The sequence below is a fragment of the Dermacentor albipictus genome, chromosome 6 (assembly GCF_038994185.2).
Source record: "Dermacentor albipictus isolate Rhodes 1998 colony chromosome 6, USDA_Dalb.pri_finalv2, whole genome shotgun sequence".
Lineage (NCBI taxonomy): Eukaryota > Metazoa > Arthropoda > Arachnida > Ixodida > Ixodidae > Dermacentor > Dermacentor albipictus.
This window is the reverse complement of record NC_091826.1, coordinates 86,267,640-86,285,158: the sequence shown is the minus strand read 5'-3', so window position 1 is coordinate 86,285,158 and position 17,519 is coordinate 86,267,640. Positions and strand designations below refer to the sequence as shown.

At 41.7% G+C, this 17,519-nt stretch overlaps 1 protein-coding gene across 3 annotated transcripts in view; it reads left to right on the top strand.

Annotated features, from left to right (window-relative positions):
- Positions 1-11,263: 11,263 nt before the first annotated feature.
- LOC139061264 (uncharacterized) overlaps positions 11,264-17,519 on the top strand; it is a 49,428-nt gene continuing 43,172 nt past the window's right edge. The window contains exons 1-2 of one of the 3 annotated variants that reach the window (XM_070540982.1): positions 11,264-11,620; positions 13,943-14,041. Coding sequence is in view for 1 of the 3 variants with exons in the window: in XM_070540981.1 (XP_070397082.1) it covers positions 11,554-11,620 (67 nt within the window). In the remaining 2 variants the exon portion in view is untranslated. Of the gene's footprint in view, positions 11,621-12,281; positions 12,368-13,942; positions 14,042-17,519 lie in introns of those variants that run through there. The other 2 variants (XM_070540983.1, XM_070540981.1) reach the window with 2 other exon arrangements.

Here is a 17,519-nt window from a genome sequence, read left to right as displayed (position 1 = left end):
CATCGTATAGAATAATAGCGCAAGGAAAGTAGCAAAAAGAAATTTAAATAGTACAAAAGTCAGTCGATACGTTTTTTTACAGTAATATTTGGACAATCAAAGGACTTAGAGATATAAGCAACGTATATTTAACATAAACGAATGAAAAACTTAGGTAGCTAGATTTCTTCGAACAACTATAAAGGATAATTCGTGCTATTATCAGTGCTGTGTTGATTATTAAACCTTCTTTAGAGCAAGTCATCCCTTTGATGACTGGAACATTTGCTGCAATTATTTTCCAATTCATGTTATCCCGAGATAATATCGTGTGCCAGGACGACAGCCGATGAGCTTACATAACTATTGTTCACAATTTTCGTTCAGAACATTCAGAGCTCTAAAGGCTAAAAAACTTACGTTTTTTAAGTAGTTATCAAGATATCTCTCCCACGTAAGTTTAACATAGATGGCATGCGTATTTTTTCGCGTAATGCACCCTAATAGTTCGTTTTATTTGGGAATTCCGAATTTGCGGACACTTGAGAGCACTGGAAACATCCGCCGTTGTTTCATAATTGTGAACCAGTAAAAGTGACCTGCGTTATCATAATCGCTCTCATTAAGTGTAAGTAGCAAATTTATTAGCCCCTGCTTGATGAAGAGTTGTTGGCCACAACAGTGTTGCGTTGAAACCTTGCGTCAGTGAACTGCATCTTATGTGTGTTTCTTAGTCTAATGCACTAATGCATCGCTAACGCATTGCCACTTTTCCCAGTCCTTTTGGGCACTTTCTGTTGCTGTACTAGGCCTTCAGTTACCTATTATGCGGTTTACACATCCTGCCGCACTTGACTCTCCTCTTAATCTAAGCTAGAATATCACTGTACGCATGTTTACTTCTGCCATCTTCCTTTGCCTACGCCGGGGCTGTGATTTCCCGGTCCATTGCTCGTTGTGTTCTGCTAAGCTTCCTCTAAAGTTTACAACCTTGTCAATTTAAGCCCAGTCTGTTAGTACACTTGCATGTTGTGCTAATTATACTTTTCTTTTCAACACTATCGGCAAAGTATAGTTCTCTATTCCCATTTACCTTTTTGGGAGTGCCTCCGGAATTTTAATTAACCAGCGTCACATTCAAGACGTTGAATGTGACGTTAAAAACGCATGCAGAAGTTCACACGTGGAAAGCAGCAGCGTAGATCAACACGCACGGCGGGTGCGATCAATCGCACGCGCGCCGTGCGGAGGTTCTGGGTGCTGCCTCCCTGATTATTTTTTGTTTTCACTTTTCTTTCTTTCCTCACAGTCGGTTGGTTGGGTCGACTAAACTGCTCCGTAATGAAAGGGTACAACCCTCCTTTCAAAGGATTATCGAAGAATTTGATGGTAGGAGGCGTCAAGAATATCTGAAGAAATTGAAGAAACATATGAATAACTGAGATAAATAACAAGCTTTGATATAATTTTGTTTCGTACTAATATGGATATCACAATAAATACGAAAATAAATGGAGCCATAATTTAAAGAAAGAAAAACGTAAAATTTTTCTGGAGCTTTTTTTTTCTAGTTTTGAATGGATAATCAAATACGGCATGACAAGCTTGGCTATGGCCGAATGCACAAAGAAAATATTGAAGAAAGGTATATGAACAAAATATTCAGAACATGCAAAAGATAACCAGGAAGCCCTTTTCGTTGGACTATGAATGGACAACTTTCTATCTTAGAAATGTTGTAGAGACTCTCTCTTACTACATACAAGTCAAACTTGCGAAAAAGAAAACCCGAAAGCATTGGGTGGAGGGATTTTGTGGCACAGTGTCGTAGGCGACACTTCATGGTTTAAAGACGGCCGTCGTGATCTGTTCGAAAGGTAATGGCAGGAGAAGATGACTTACGCCTAAATGACTTACGTCAACGTTGCTAAATTAGATTAGTATCAAGGATTCCACTGTGCGTGAATGAGAGTATGCTAAAAGAGCCTTGGCAACGCCAACATCTACTTTTAATCGTAAAAGTAGGGAAACTGCGCGAGTTGATCGAAGTTCATATTTGACAAGCAGTAGCGCTAAAAAATACGACGACGAAGGAAAGAGTATTACAACAAAAGCGCCCCGTTCTTTTAAGTTCTTTAGGTTGACCTTTAAATTTAAGTTTTAAGCTGTTCTTTTCAGGAACTACCTTCGAACATGGCAACGAATACTGTTGAAACCTGACTACGCGTAACGTTGCGTCACTATCACGGTTACTGCTTAGTTGGTGTTCCTGAATTCACAGCGCTTTCAACATGGACGATAACTGCGCAATATATAACAGGAAGAGGAAAGGGCCAAATCGGCGTTGAAGAGATGAAATATTCGCTCCTTCCACTGCAGTACCCAAACACATTCCCCGTCCGCACTGCGAAATACTGATTTTCGCTTCGTCCTCGTCCAACGCATCAAATGGAAATTCAAAGACCTGACACACCTTCCGATTGCACCGTTGTCAAGGTGGTATGATCGACGTTTTCTGAATAAAAATCGAACAAGGTTGCCGCAGAACTTGCGGCCATGGACTTATTCAGGATTAGTGAAGGCATAGTCAGAAATAAGTTTGAAAATACACGTAATATATCCCCTCTAGAACGCTTGACCTTGGGCACAGCTTTGGCAGTCTCAGGGAGGTTAGGTTTTCGTTGAATATGGCACTGCAATGGGCTTTACCTTTAGATGAGAAGTACATTTCCAGGGCACGGGCAAAAAAGCAAAAAAATAAAAGATATTTAGATGCACCAAGGTGTGTATAGCCATAAGTTCTACGAGATTAAAAAGCGCTATTACACAACAGAAAGAAAAAACTTCTCTCATATCCTGCAGACCGCACGCACTCTGAGATGACTAAGTGAAGTTGCGGTCAGCTGGCAAGACAAAACGGCACGTCTTGACAAGAGACAGCCTCCGGATATTGTGAGCAAATGGGCCCCGTAACCCTCAGCCAAGGCATCGGAAAAACCGTGTAACTGCGCCACCACCGACGAGAGTTCCTAACCATTCAAACGCCGTAAATCTCGCGCTTGGACAAATGGGTCATAATGATCCATATTAGTGCGCGTTTGGCGACAGAAGCATCCCGCAACTGGGTTTCGGGAGAGAACCCACCCTCAGCGGAAAAACTCCGAGCACGAAAACAGGCGCAAGAACGGAAGAAGGCGTTCGATTTCAAACGGGAGAAAAAAAACAAGTAAATAAATTCCATTCAGTAAAATAACAATGCGCTTGAACACGTAGATTTGTTGCAGCGATGACATTCAGACAGCGTTTCTCGTTTTATTGCCCAAATCTTTGTAGAGAATATAGCCTATGAGTGGCCCGTCTGTGGTGGTATGAAGGTACTACACGAGGGTACGCGAATGCGATGACTCCTTTTACGTGCTGTCCTGCAGATTAGATTCTACGTAGATTCCGTAAAACGTAAATCTGCGGAGACCCCGAAAAAAAAAAAAACAACGTAGCTGCGGCAAAACATATCATGCTGTGGTGCAGTGGGCGAGTTCATTGAAGCAGAGATGAAAAACAAGAGGATCGCACACAAATTGGACGGCGTTAACAATCACATTATTACAGGCTATTGTTCGCTCATTTGTGAACAATTAAGGAAATATGACGCGCCGTTTCTCAAAGTGTTGGGGCAATCGCTGGTATGGGAAGTTACTTCTTCATTTTACCTGTACTACGCCTCTAAAATTCCCGATAAGTACTTTGCGATCAAAAAATGAATTGAGCGGTATTCACGATGTCGATAGTTGCTTCAGAAAACGTCGATCATACCACCTTGACAACGGTGCAATCGGAAGGTGTGTCAGATCTTTGAATTTCCATTTGAGGCGTTGGACGAGAACGAAGCGAAAAACAGTATTTCGCAGTGCGGACGGGGAATGTGTTTGGGTACTGCAGTGGAAGGCGCGAATATTTCATCGGTTCAACGCCGATTTGGCCCTTTCCTCTTCCTGTTATATATTGCGCAGTTATTGTCCATGTTGAAAGCGCTGTGAATTCAGGAACACCAACTAAGCAGTAACCGTGATAGTGACGCAACGTTACGCGTAGTCAGGTTTCAACAGTATTCATTGCCGTGTTCGAAGGTAGTTCCTGAAAAGAACAGCTTAAAACTTAAACTTGAAGGTCAACCTAATGAACTTAAAAGAACAGGGCGCTTTTGTTGTAATACTCTTTCCTTCGTCGTCGTATTTTTTAGCGCTACTGCTTGTCAAATATGAACTTCGATCAACTCGCGCAATTCCCCTGCTTTTACGATTAAAAGTAGATGTTGGCGTTGCCAAGGCTCTTTTAGCTTACTCTCATTCACGCACAGTGGAATCCATGATAATAATCTAATTTAGCAAGGTCGACGTAAGTCATTTAGGCGTAAGTCATTTTCTCCTGCCATTACCTTTCGAACAGATCACGACGACCGTCTTTAAACCATGAAGTGTCGCCTACGACACTGTGCCACAAAATCCCTCCACCCAATGCTTTCGAGTTTTCTTTTTCGCAAGTTTGACTTGTATGTAGTAAGAGTGAGTCTCTACAACATTTCTAAGATAGAAAGTTGTCCATTTATAGTCCAACGAAAAGGGCTTCCTGGTTATCTTTTGCATGTTCTGAATATTTTGTTCATATACCTTTCTTCAATATTTTCTTTGTGCGTTCGGCCAGAGCCAAGCTTGTCATGCCGTATTTGATTATCCATTCAAAACTAGAAAAAAAAACTCCAGAAAAATTTTACGTTTCTCTTCCTTTAAATTATGGCTCCATTTATTTTCGTATTTATTGTGATATCCATATCAGTACGAAACAAAGTTATATCAAAGCTTGTCATTTATCTCAGTTATTCATATGTTTCTTCAATTTCTTCTGATATTCTTGACGCCTCCTAACATCAAATTCTTCGATAATCGTTTGAAAGGAGGGTTGTACCATTTCATTGCGGAGCAATTTAGTCGACCCAACCAACCGACTGTGAAGAAAGAAAGAAAAGGGAAAACAAAAAATAACCAGGGGGACAGGACCCAGAACCTCCACACGGCGGGTGCGATTCTCTACGTGTTGAACTACGCTGCTGCTTTCCAGGCATGCACTTCTGCATGGGTTCTTAACCTCACATTCAACGTCTTCGTCCGTGACGCTGATTGGCTGACATTCCGCAGGCAATCCCAGAAAGGTAAATGGGAATCGTGAACTACACTTTGCCGATAGTGTTGAAAAGGAAACTATAGTTAGCACAACATACAAGTGTACTAACAGACTGGGCTTAAATTGACAAGGTTGTAAACTTTAGAGGAAGCTTAGCAGAACACAACGAGCAATGGACCGGGAAATCACAGCCCCGGCGTAGGCAAAGGAAGATGGCAGAAGTAAACATGCGTACAGTGATATTCTAGCTTAGATTAAGAGGAGAGTGAAGTGCGGCAGGTTGTGTAAACCGCATAATAGGTAACTGAAGGCCTAGTACAGCAAAAGAAAGTGCCCAAAAGGACGGGGAAAAGTGGCAATGCATTAACGATGCATTAGTGCATTACACTAAGAAACGCACATAAGATGCAGTTCACTGACGCAAGGTGTCAACGCAACACTGTTGTGGCCAACAACCCTTCATCAAGCAGGGGTTAATAAATTTGCTTCTTACACATAATGAGAGCGATTATGATAACGCAGGTCAGTTTTACTGGTTCACAATTATGAAACAACGGCGGATGTTTCCCGTGCTCTCAAGTGTCCGCAAGTTCGGAATTCCCAAATAAAAGGAACTATTAGGGTGCATTACGCGAAAAGATACGCATGCCGTCTACGTTAAACTTACGTGGGAGAGATGTCCTGGTAACTATTTAAGAAACGTAAGTTTTTTAGCCTTTAGAGCTCTGAAAGTTCTGAACGAAAATTGCGAACAAAAGTTATGTAAGCTCATCGGCTGTCGTCCTGGCACACGATATTATCTCGGGATAACATGAACTGGAAAATAATTGCCGCAAATGTTCCAGTCATCAAAGGAATGACTTGCTCTAAAGAAGGTTTAATAATCAGCACAGCACTGATAATAGCACGAATTATCCTTTATAGTTGTTCGAAGAAATCTAGCTACCCAAGTTTTTCATTCATTTATGTTAAATATACGTTGCTTATATCTCTAAGTCCTTTTATTGTCCAAATATTACTGTAAAAAACGTATCGATTGACTTTTGTACTACTTAAACTTCTTTTTGCTACTTTGCTTGCGCTATTATTCTATACTATAAAATCCCGCTAAACGGTAATCGCTTAAACGAAAATGCCACCTAAAGTAAACAACAGCCTTCTGATCGGTTAGTTTTGAATTAGTGCACTAAACAAAAAGATATTTACAAAAGTCCGTTAAGCGGAACCACGTTTTTTTTTTCCAAACCCTGGATAAACGGAACAAAAATATCACCGGGTATGAAACTGAGCGGCCAATCTCAGTGACATCGCGACAGGCATCGCTGTTAGCGTCTTCCTTTTCGCTTTCGCGTTTTCTTTCCAGTTCTCTACGTGATCGCCAAGTTGGCTTCTGCTGGCTTTTGTTGGCACCATCGTCAGTGTGGCTATACGATGGGGGTGACTTGTTGTGGTGTCTTTGTGCTGGCCATATCGGTGAGCTGCGAGTTCGCTTAGCATTTCCTATGGCAGCCCAGAAACACCTGCACATTGCACTCACGCTGGAGACCAAGATCAAAGTCACCGATGAATTCGACACTGGCTCCTTCACTAACTTGTTTAATTACTGACGATTTCTTTTTGATTCTGTAATTGCGCTTTGCACTGCTAGCTCCGGTCAGCGGCGGCGAGCCAACAGAAGCTTTGCACAAAGAAGCCTTCAAATCGCGTGCGCTACATTTGTTATCAACTGTTCTGAATAAATTACATGCCTATTTCAAGAGAGCGTCTTGTCTGCATTTCAGCTAATTCTCCGTTTGGATGAAGTTCCTGATAGACAGCACTTATTTACCTGATCGTTTGAGGTTCCATTTTTTCAGAGTCCAGTCAAAACTAAAAGTTCGCACCTACCCACACTGACGGAAGAAAATAATCCTAGAAGCTATTCGCTGGCATAAATAAGCACAAATGCCCTTAAATAAACAGAACTAGCTACCAACGCAGCAGGCTTTTGAATAAAATGTGTGGTAACATTCCATCCACATCTGCAGACACGTTGCATCCGTGGGACGCATTAATTCGTCGGTAATCTCTGGGGTCACGCTTCCTTAGTGAGTGTCGCCCTCACTTTGCTATGAATGTTCCAACGAGATGGCGCCACAAACCAGTCAAGTAGCAACGTAACTGAATACAAGTATTTTAACCTTTTATTGGAGGCTGTTCCTACACGCAAGGCGCCAGAATATGTTTTCTTGATGAGTTTCAGTATTGAGTACGGACTTTAGCGGTAAATATCTTCCGGTAACACTGTATGAGAGACGGCAGGCGTAATTTATTGTTTTAGAGCATTAACACAAAACGAGGTAGAAGTTCGGCATGTCACTTTTTTCTTTTGAAAGCACGGCCCAAGGAGGCCCACTGATGCAAGGTCTCCTGCAGCAGGGGTGCCACACACGTAGTGCAAAGCAAATTAAATGTACACTTATTGGTCACATATGACGAGAGGTGATTGCACAAATGCAAAACGAAGCCAAACGTGGCTTGGGATGAACCCAACTTTCAGGCTTCTGCCGGGGATTCCCTCTCTATAGCCGAAAAATCTTATGCAAAAGATTTTCTTTCCGGCGATTATGCTGATTCTCGACGTCTTGTGCAGATTTAGATAACAAAATACATTTTAGGGTACTTATATGTGCCGTCATTTTAGCATTCTTCTGGGTAATCGTACTACATAGTACAGTAATTACCACCCAAAAACGACATGACCACGAGTGATGCTGTTTTCCCAGTTCTGAAGTAGTTTTCTGTAACCTTTTCCACTTCACAAATATGCGCATTTATTAGAAACAATGGTAAATTGAGCAAATGTTCTTCGTTGAACTGTGAACCTTCAGGGAACAGTGCTTCAGTGAACTGCGTTTCAATCATCTGTGCTTTCAAGGCAATACAACAGAGCTGTATAGTGAGCACGAGTGAATTCAGGTGTAATAAAATTTACTAATACTGCGCAAACAGCCCAATATTTCAAGCACAACATTATTTTTTGTTAGTATTGCTTTGCTGGCACTGAAGCATCGACGGCAGCAAGACTCTCATCCTCGACTATTTCGAGCAGTGATGAGCACGCAGAGATGCCCCGCCCCCCCTTCAGGTATGCTGCACCGCAATCCTCATGAAATGAGCGCTGACGCGAGAGAAGCGCGTATTTAGGTGTTCGGCGCGCTTATGATCAACGTATATTTTAACATAAAGCATGCCATAACCAACGAGATACGGGAGACGTACTTCCGTAGAAGGCTGCCGAATCCGTCGAACGTACCTTTATCTACTGCGTTTTGATAACCTTGCAGCTTATATGCTCTCAATAACTAAGCATTGCCATCTACCGGACCTTCAACTCATCAATCTTTTCACGAGAATTCTATGCTTACGATCCTGCAGGCACCACTAAATCCATGAAATTTATATATAAAGGTTGGTTCTTTTCCCAACTTGTCTAACGGCTGATTTAATACATATAATTCATCACCCACGCACCAGTCAACTTTAGCGGCGTCCTGCGATTCTTCAAATACCTCATCTTACTCTGTCAATGAGATCATCATGGCTAGTATGCCGCACCTAAATGGTGTCGAACTGACGATCTGTTGTAAGTGCTTGCGGTTTAGTAATTTTCACTCTCCTTCACCTCAGCCAATAAAATTGTGCTACGCTGTTGCCAACTGTGTGAACTCGCAAGTTCTGAAATAATTATTTTGATGATTTTAGCAATGCGTGATAGCCTCCTGGCTCCAATTCATTCAATAGCCGCCGTGACACTGCACCGATCTGGTTCCAATGCGTTGTGGCATTTACTCTTGAAAATTTTTCATCGGATACATTCTTGCAGTGCTACTCCGTTTCTCATTTCTCAGTATAATTTCTCAAACTGTGTTTTATGGACCACTTCGTCTTTATCATTCCCAATTCTGTATCAGTTTCCTTCAGCGATAATATCGCATATCGCAATATATCGCACGTGATGATATTTCATACATTTTTTAAATGTTTTCTGTGCATTGATGGGATACATTGGGTTCCCTTAGATTGTAGTGACCGTGTCAAAATTTTACTGAGCGAAGTACGACAAGAAAAGTTACTAATTCCACAATCTCGTATATGCATTGCAAGCTGTTCCTGTCTAGTGTATGGGAATAACGTAGTGTTGTACTTTTTACTCGTTGTGATCACAGACTGCTCGTATAATTATCCGGCAGCAGGGTTCGTAAACTTTTGACGCCTACTGTACTTATGATTTCCTTATTCCACCACCTATGTAGTTTGCTTCTTTTCGCTCAGCGTAACATTTTGCTCCTCGCATATCTTTTTGTTGCCGCGACGTGCTTGTCATTGCCTATTCCAGTCTACCCTTATAGCAATATCTCTCCTTGTCGTACTACCCGCTATTGAGAGAGCGGGTAGCAACATCCACTGAAGGTTGATGTAAAAAAGAATATTGTGGTAATGGCATCATGCAGCGGCCATGCTTAACCTGCACACCTGGCAAGTTGTGCACACTGCCACTCCAGTTATCCACAGTATTCCTCGCGCTGCGCGTTGGCAATCTCGGAAGACGGCACTAAAAGCGCTCGGTTAGAAAGGGCAGCGACAGATGGCGCAACAATACCGCCTAGAAGACGGCACTGGCATGGAGAGGGCGCTAGTAACATCGGGTTCAATCTCTCATACACTCTTAGCACGGTAACGTTTAAGTTTTCTTTTATTTGGAAGTAACCTATAACACACAGGTTACGAAGTTACTAAACCAACTTGGAATTTGTGTTTTTGTTAATTTCAGTCGCGGCTAGAAGTTCCATGTGTCGAAGTATGCTATTTTAAATGTTACTTCAACGCCAAATGTCTTGTAACATCTAGATTGTAACATATATAAAGAAAGTTGTAATCCGTGGCTCAGGGGACCTATTACATATGGATTGGAAGTTTGCTAATTATTGTGTTGCATTGGTGATCCTAATACGAAATTTTCAACTGGGACTAACGTGCAAAATATGGTGTGCGGCCGCAGGACAGAGGCAGGTTGGGCTCGATTGACATGTTATTGGTGCCAGTCAGAATGTTTGATTTCACAATATAAAAAAAGAAGGCTTAAATCTTGCACGAGCGCATGCTCAAGTCAACCAGCAGCAATTCAGTGACCAAGATTATATACTGCACACGTGCCAGTATAATGTAAAACAAGCCACAGAAACATTAAACATACATCGGAGAATATTGTGGCGAACGATGCTGTGGCATAAATTTCAATTACGGTTCAGTGTGGTGGAAATCCTACCGCTACCACTGCAGGTTATGCTGTGGTATAAAACCTGCCTGCAGAAAAACTAAACGCAGATTCAATATGGTGATTATATACATTTGTACCCCATAATGTTTTTTTTCTTTATTTGAGCATCAACGCTTCCTTTAGTGGCGTTTGTAATCTTCTCCTGAAACACGACACCCTTTGACAGCAGGACGCACATTGAAGGGTGCACGCGGGCGCACGCTGGAATACTCTAAAAGCTCGACGACCGACAGAAGGGAAGCGTCGAGCAGGACCAATAACTATTCTGTAGGGGAAAAAAATGTTTTGTACACTGCAACAGATTGTAGTATGCCGCCGTGTTTCTTTTATTTTTGTCCATTCTAACGCATACTACGAGGTGGTTCCTAAACTGCGGCAAATGTCGGGTTTCTTACAGAGAACGCCGGACACGCACCACTTTTGCTCGCTGGCTAACACGCGATAATGACGCCACTTCATTCACATGACAGCGGGCGACCGCCGCTCCAGTAAGGTCTCGCAGAGAGATGAACGGGCACTCACAGTATAAGGCCACAATGGCGGCTGGCCAAATGAGCAGAGAGAAAATATACAAATACGAACGAACAGCAACATCTTTTAAACAATAGAATATTAGAATCTTGATATACTGTTATGTGACAGTTTGGCGGAACTGTAGCTTGATTAGTGTTTTAATTTTCTCTCTGTAGATGGACGCCATAATCAAACGCGCTTCAGCTTCAGCCAAACGCGAGCGCAGTCATATCTCCTCTGCGTTGTGTAGCTCTCAAGAAGCATGCCGAGAAGAGTATCGCCGATGCGGCGCTTTTGAAACGGTCGTGTCGCGCTTTGTTTCATCGCTTTAACCACGTTTAAACGCCCTCCGATTTCGTGGTGTACACTTACCAAGGGTGTTGTGTGTTTGAGTCGATCGTGACGCGTGGTACAGTTACCAAAAAGACTCCTAAATATACGCGAACCGCTGAAAAGAAGCACTGCCGCCGTGGAGCAGCGACATATTGGCGCGCTGCGTGGCACTGGCCGCTGCAAGGAACCGCATTGCCGATGGAATATGGTAAAGGTTCTTTTACGCGAGAATGGTGAGCATCGCTTATGTTGTGACTGCTGTAACGAATACTGAAGACAGCAATACATATGACCCAGGTAAGCAATGCTTCTTGTTAAATTATTTATTTGCTGCTGTGTGTGTGTGTCCTATATTTCCCCGTGAATTCATGCTCATGCTTACGCTACTGAGTTTTATTGAAGCACTACTCGCTCGCTTCATAAGCACGTTTTTTTTTTTATCTCTATGAGTCACCATGTTAGTTACTCTTAAAGCTCGAGTACATGTTGCACTTTAGTGCGTACGCACAGCATTAGACCTCATACACGGAACTGGTGTGTTGTGCTGATATGATCATATGTTTACAAATGAATTGTAAACTATCCTAAATTCCTTAAGGATATCCTTAAGTTCATTTCGCAATCACTTGATATTGCGTTTTCACTGTTAAACTGTCACATTCTTTCGGTGTTGTCTTTTGTACTGAAGAGGAGTACGAACTGACTTGGAAATTAATTTGCATGATTAGTTTGAATTGACTAATATATATTTTTTAAATATTTAACCTTGAATTTTTATTGTTACCGAAGTATCCTTGATAGAACATACCTAAATTTTGCGTGTTTAATTATACATTCTGTACTAATATTTTATCTGTTTGTAGTTAATTTATGCCTCTTTCATTACATGTTGATAGCTCTTTGCAGTGCGACATAAACAAGTAAATATAAGAGTTTTAGATTACTATTCTGTTCTTGTAGGCTCCACTGGAGACTGGAGCTGACATACTTGCCGCAAACAGACATGATTGTGCTCTCGACAGGGCTGACATTGTCTTCCTTATGGTTGTATAAAACTTATATGTATTTCTATTTAGACATATAGTACACGAACCTTCAACATTTATGTCTATTTGCATCATTCCTGGTGGTGCTGTAGCAATAAATGTGTTCTGCCACGCAGAGCTGTGCTCGAAGGTTTTTTTCCTTATTACTTCATGGCCGTGAAGAAAAAGAAAGAGAGCAACCTTGAGCTCCCAAACTGTCCCCGTACAAACTAACATAGCATCTACATAGGTGTCCTGTTAGTGTCACATAGCCTTCTGAGATCCTGATACATTATCGCAGTAAAACACAGCGAAAAGCTTCTATCATGCTTAGACGATAGCCTGTCTTACATGATCAGCGTGCTTTAAAGTAGACATTGAGAGTGAATACTTGTGGTGCCAGCAATAGAAATGTATATAACAACGTAATCAAATTCAGTAGCCTTGCTTTTCTATTTGTAATATGAGCATTTACTTTAAATACCCACAAATGTTAACTGGAGAGCTATACTTTATTTAAGGTGATACTTGATATTTGTGGTGGTGTGCGTGTGTGTTGTATCATACAGGTGCCACAGTTGAAGTGTGATGATCTTAATATTTTACACTGCTACACATTAGTCAGCATGTTTGAAGTATTCGTCTGGTATATTTGCTAATATTTTAGTATTAGCTCAGATGTATGCAAGCATTGCTTGTACTACTTCCACGAACATGTATAGACGTGTAATTTCAACATCCGTTCTTAATTTTATTCTTGCGTAATTACAGCATGAAAGGCTGTGTTTTTGTCTCCCTCCCCGCTTCCCCTATAATATTGACTTGGAAGCGCTGTACATGGCTCTATAGTAGCGTTTGTTTTTCAGATGTTACCCATAATCAAGCATTTATAATCTTGCATTTTTGCATTTGCTGTATTGCATTTTGAGTGTCTTTGGAACCACATTCTTAATGTACACCAGGGTGTGCAACAATACTTGTGTGGTTTTCAAAGGTGATATAATAACCATTGTCCCATTCCTGTTGTTGTGCCTGTAACATCATGGTACAGTTCAAATTTTCCTTGTTTTCTTGTTTGCTAACCGCAATGCAAACTTATACAGACAGTTAACGGTATTTCACTGATGTCATGCATAGCTCATAGTGTATCATGATGCAAATTTTACTACTTTTGTAAGATACTTATTGCTCCCATGCACAGGGAAAATGCTTCCTCCAGTACTTACACGGACATGTATAGAGCTTTAATTTCAATATGTTTTTAATGTTATCGTTGTTGAGGCGTAGGCTGAAAGACTGGTCTTTGGTCTTCTTGCCAATTTACATATATATTGGCTAGGAAGCATGCATGGCCTTATGGCCCCGTCTTCTTTTTTAGGTGTCACCACAGCCGAAGCTCTGTAATTTTTTTGCATTTGCTATATTGAATTGGAAGTGTCTTTATTGTCCTGCTCTAAAGCTGCACAGGATGTGTAAAGCTTTTTTTTTCCTGTAGTGTCCAAGGGGATCTGAACACAATTGTCCAATTCATGCTTTAGTGCCTGCAATCTCATATACTTAACCTTTGCCTTGTTTTCTTGCTTTCTGACTGCAGTACAAGCTTTTACGTGGACAGTTCAAACGGATTTAATGATGACAAGCGTGGCTCAAGCACCGTGATATGATACAAGTGATTTCCTGTCATACTATGCAAGTAATACTATTCATTCGAAGTTTCAAATCTAGTCATGTGGTCAGCAAGGCCGGCAGTATTTCTAGTGTATCATATGTTGTATTTTCTAATAAAAATATTGCATTCTAAACAACCCTATGCTAGCTGTCGGACTGCCAGTTTACACTCGAATTATTTATGCAAGCTAACTGTGCCTTCTACTCAGACCTTCATAGTATGTTTTGAACTGTATTGTTGGCAACATTACCGTTACAGATTTGCTCAAATGTTGAGCAATAGACTATCTCACGGGGAGTTTCATTTCGTCAGTTATCCGAAAGGATACTAGCAGTAGCCCTTCGCTGGCTGATATACAACGATTTAAATGATTTAAAAGGAAGTAATCACTTACAATATACTACTCGCAAGTTAAACAATTTCTGTGGCTCCTGCGCTCACCATTTTCTCGCCTTTTTGGGGAGTATGTGGCATTATTTTGTCTTCATATCCTGGAGGTCGAACAGGAGATGCTGCGGTACGCGTAAGGTCTAAGTTGCCTGCAAAACGCAATGTTTATTTTTTTTCTTAGGCTGAGAGGGACACAGGGACACACTTTGCCCTGGAAACCGCACGAGGTGGACACGTGAACTATTTCGAAGCGCAAGCGCGTGTAAAGGCAGCCTCCGAAAAGGATTGGCCGAGGCAACGTTGGGCCGACGGGCGTCCTCCGCGAGAGCGCACATTTCTCCGCGCATGGTTGTAGGCTCCCTAATACGGTGGCAGAAAGAAGCGCGTAAGAAAGAAGAGGCGCAAGCAGAAAGAAGCCTGAAAGAAAGAAGAGCGGCGTCGCCGTTGCTAGGCGACACCGGCTATACGGAGCATGCGGAGCGCGGTGTCCATCCGGGACCTTCAGCAAGCCGCTTTGTGTAAACATGTCAATGGTTCAACCGGTATACTGTAGCAAGTAACCTCTATGTTTAGGCAAAGGCGCTCAATACTGTATGCCTATACTAGTAGTTAAAGTATTGTAACCTCTAGTTTAGGTGCACGCCTACTTATCTTTAATAGAAGGTATATTTGTAAAGGTAGATGTTTAACTTATAGATTAAAGGTGCACAAATCTGTGAGAACATACCCTTTTAATAAACGTTACCATGCTAAGAGTGTATAAACAGGCGGGTACGGTATAGAGCAGCAGCTTCCAGGTTTACTTTATGCGGACGACATTGTGTTGCTAGCTAACAAAGTGATTTGCAACGTCTGGCTAATATCTGTGGACAGGAAAGCAACAATTTAGGTTTGAAATTTAGTGTTAGAAAAGCAGGTGTTATGGTATTCAATGAAAACAGTGAACAGAGAGTGGCAATGCAGGGCCAGTAAACAGCTCGGGTAAGAGAATATAAACACCTTGGTATATGGATAAACGAAGGCAGTACATATATGGAAAAACAGGACAAAACAATAACAGTGAAGGGGAAACGAAATGCAGCCATAATTAAGCACAGAGCGCTTTGAGGTATACAACAGGTACGAGGTGCTCCGGGGTATGTGGAAAGGTGTAATGGTTCCAGGACTTCCGTTTGTAAATGCGTTTGTTTGCTTTAACTCAGGGTACAATCAAGACTCGATGGGAACCAAAGGTCAGTGGGACGACTCGCATTGGGCGCTCACGGGAAGACTACAAATGAAGCTGTGCAGGATGATATGGGCTGGACTAGATTTAAAGTGAGGGAAGCTTACCGTAAAATTGATTACGGAGAACGACTGAGGAATATGGAAGAAAGTAAATGGGCTGGGAGAGTGTTGAGGAATCTGTACAGGAAAAGCATTGATTCACAGTGGAGGAAAATAACTAGGATGCTTCCAGCAAGTATGCGGCCTGTAGGGTGGGCAACACAGCAACAACGAACGTCAAGCGGAAAGTCAGAGAGGATGAAATAATCTCATGGGTGGCGGCAATGGAAAAGAAAACTGCCATGAGTAACTACTTAAGAGTAAAAAACGAAATCAGGACAGAAACCATTTTTGATAACTCAAAGGGAATCTCATTACTTTTAGAAGTGAGATAGGGATGCCTTAGAACACGCACCTATAAAGCGAGATATACAAAGGAAGAAGAAGCATGTGCTTCCTGCGGTAAAGCTATAGGGAGACTATGGAGCGTCTTTTATTAGAATGTGAAGACGTCTACCCAGCGGTCGGTTTAGGCACCACTGGCCTCCTTGAAGCCCTTGGGTTCAGCGTGAGCAGTGGGAAAGTAAACATGTCCGCAATAGAGCTTAGTAAGAGGCGATCGGAAGATTCGTGGAAGGGAACGACATACAACGGAAACGAACAGAAGCAAAGTTCGCAATAGGGGATCAGAAAATTTGGTTGTGTGAATTCATCGTGTTTTTTTTTAACCTAGGTAGGACATTAGGCAGTTTAATGGCAAGAGCTTGGTGGCGCAACACACCGCCCCGTTCCAAAGGGGACGCTTATACATCCATCCATTCATCAATCTATCCGAAAAGACTACTCGTTACAAGTATTAATAAAGTAGAATTTTCTAGGAGGAACAGTCAGAGAACTCAAATGCAATATAAAAGGACATTGCGGATTCGAATGAGTGCTAGAGGACACATGATATATGGTATATTATATTTGTAATTGGAAGCGTTTTACGTATACATTTGTTGGTGTATAGGGCTGGATGCTTCGGGACTAACTGCTAATAGCAGTCGTTTCACAATGCAAGAATATTTGTCAGTGCGCAAGCTGTAGGAAAGACTCAACCTGTATTATTAAAATGCCATTTCCTTCAACCCATTGCACACACGCCAAACAAACAGAATTCCAACGTTGTAAAGACTCGACCTCACGTTTCCTACGCGTAAAAGGACCACACTTGGCCAGCGACCTGTCAGATTTTTGTTATCCCCGGCGAAGTTCAATTATTGCGCCCTTGTACACTCTTCCAACAAATATACTAATTTGTATCATGCCCAAAAACATAATTCTCTTTATGAGGCATCAGTAACTGTAATGAATAAAGAAGTAAAATGAAAACAAAACGAAAAAGAAAAAACATTCAATTATCTAATCATAGCAGAACGTTGAATATGCATACTTCGTATGAAATATTGGCTTTGAAAATTTGAGCCACAATCGCCAGCCCTAGTAGAGTAACTTTCCAGGCGTTTCAATAAACGTATGAAGAGCTTGCTGTAATGTACCTGGGGCTGGTGCTCAATTGAGAAGCGTCAAATGACTTGATTTGACGTTGGTAATGTGAAACCTAGATTACTAGTCGGAAATACGAGGAATCGAGCTGTGAAGGATGAAGTGGCAGTCGGAAAGCAAAAAAAAAAAAATAATTCGCCAATGGCTTCAGGTTTTGTTAAACAAACAGAAGTTGGAAATGTAAGTAAAAATCATGATCGCGCTACTCTGCATAATGAGCTTGATGATGGGACCTTGTATTTTCGGGAAAAGCATTTGCTCGCGTTTCAAAAAAAGAGCAGGTGTTGGATATCATTGG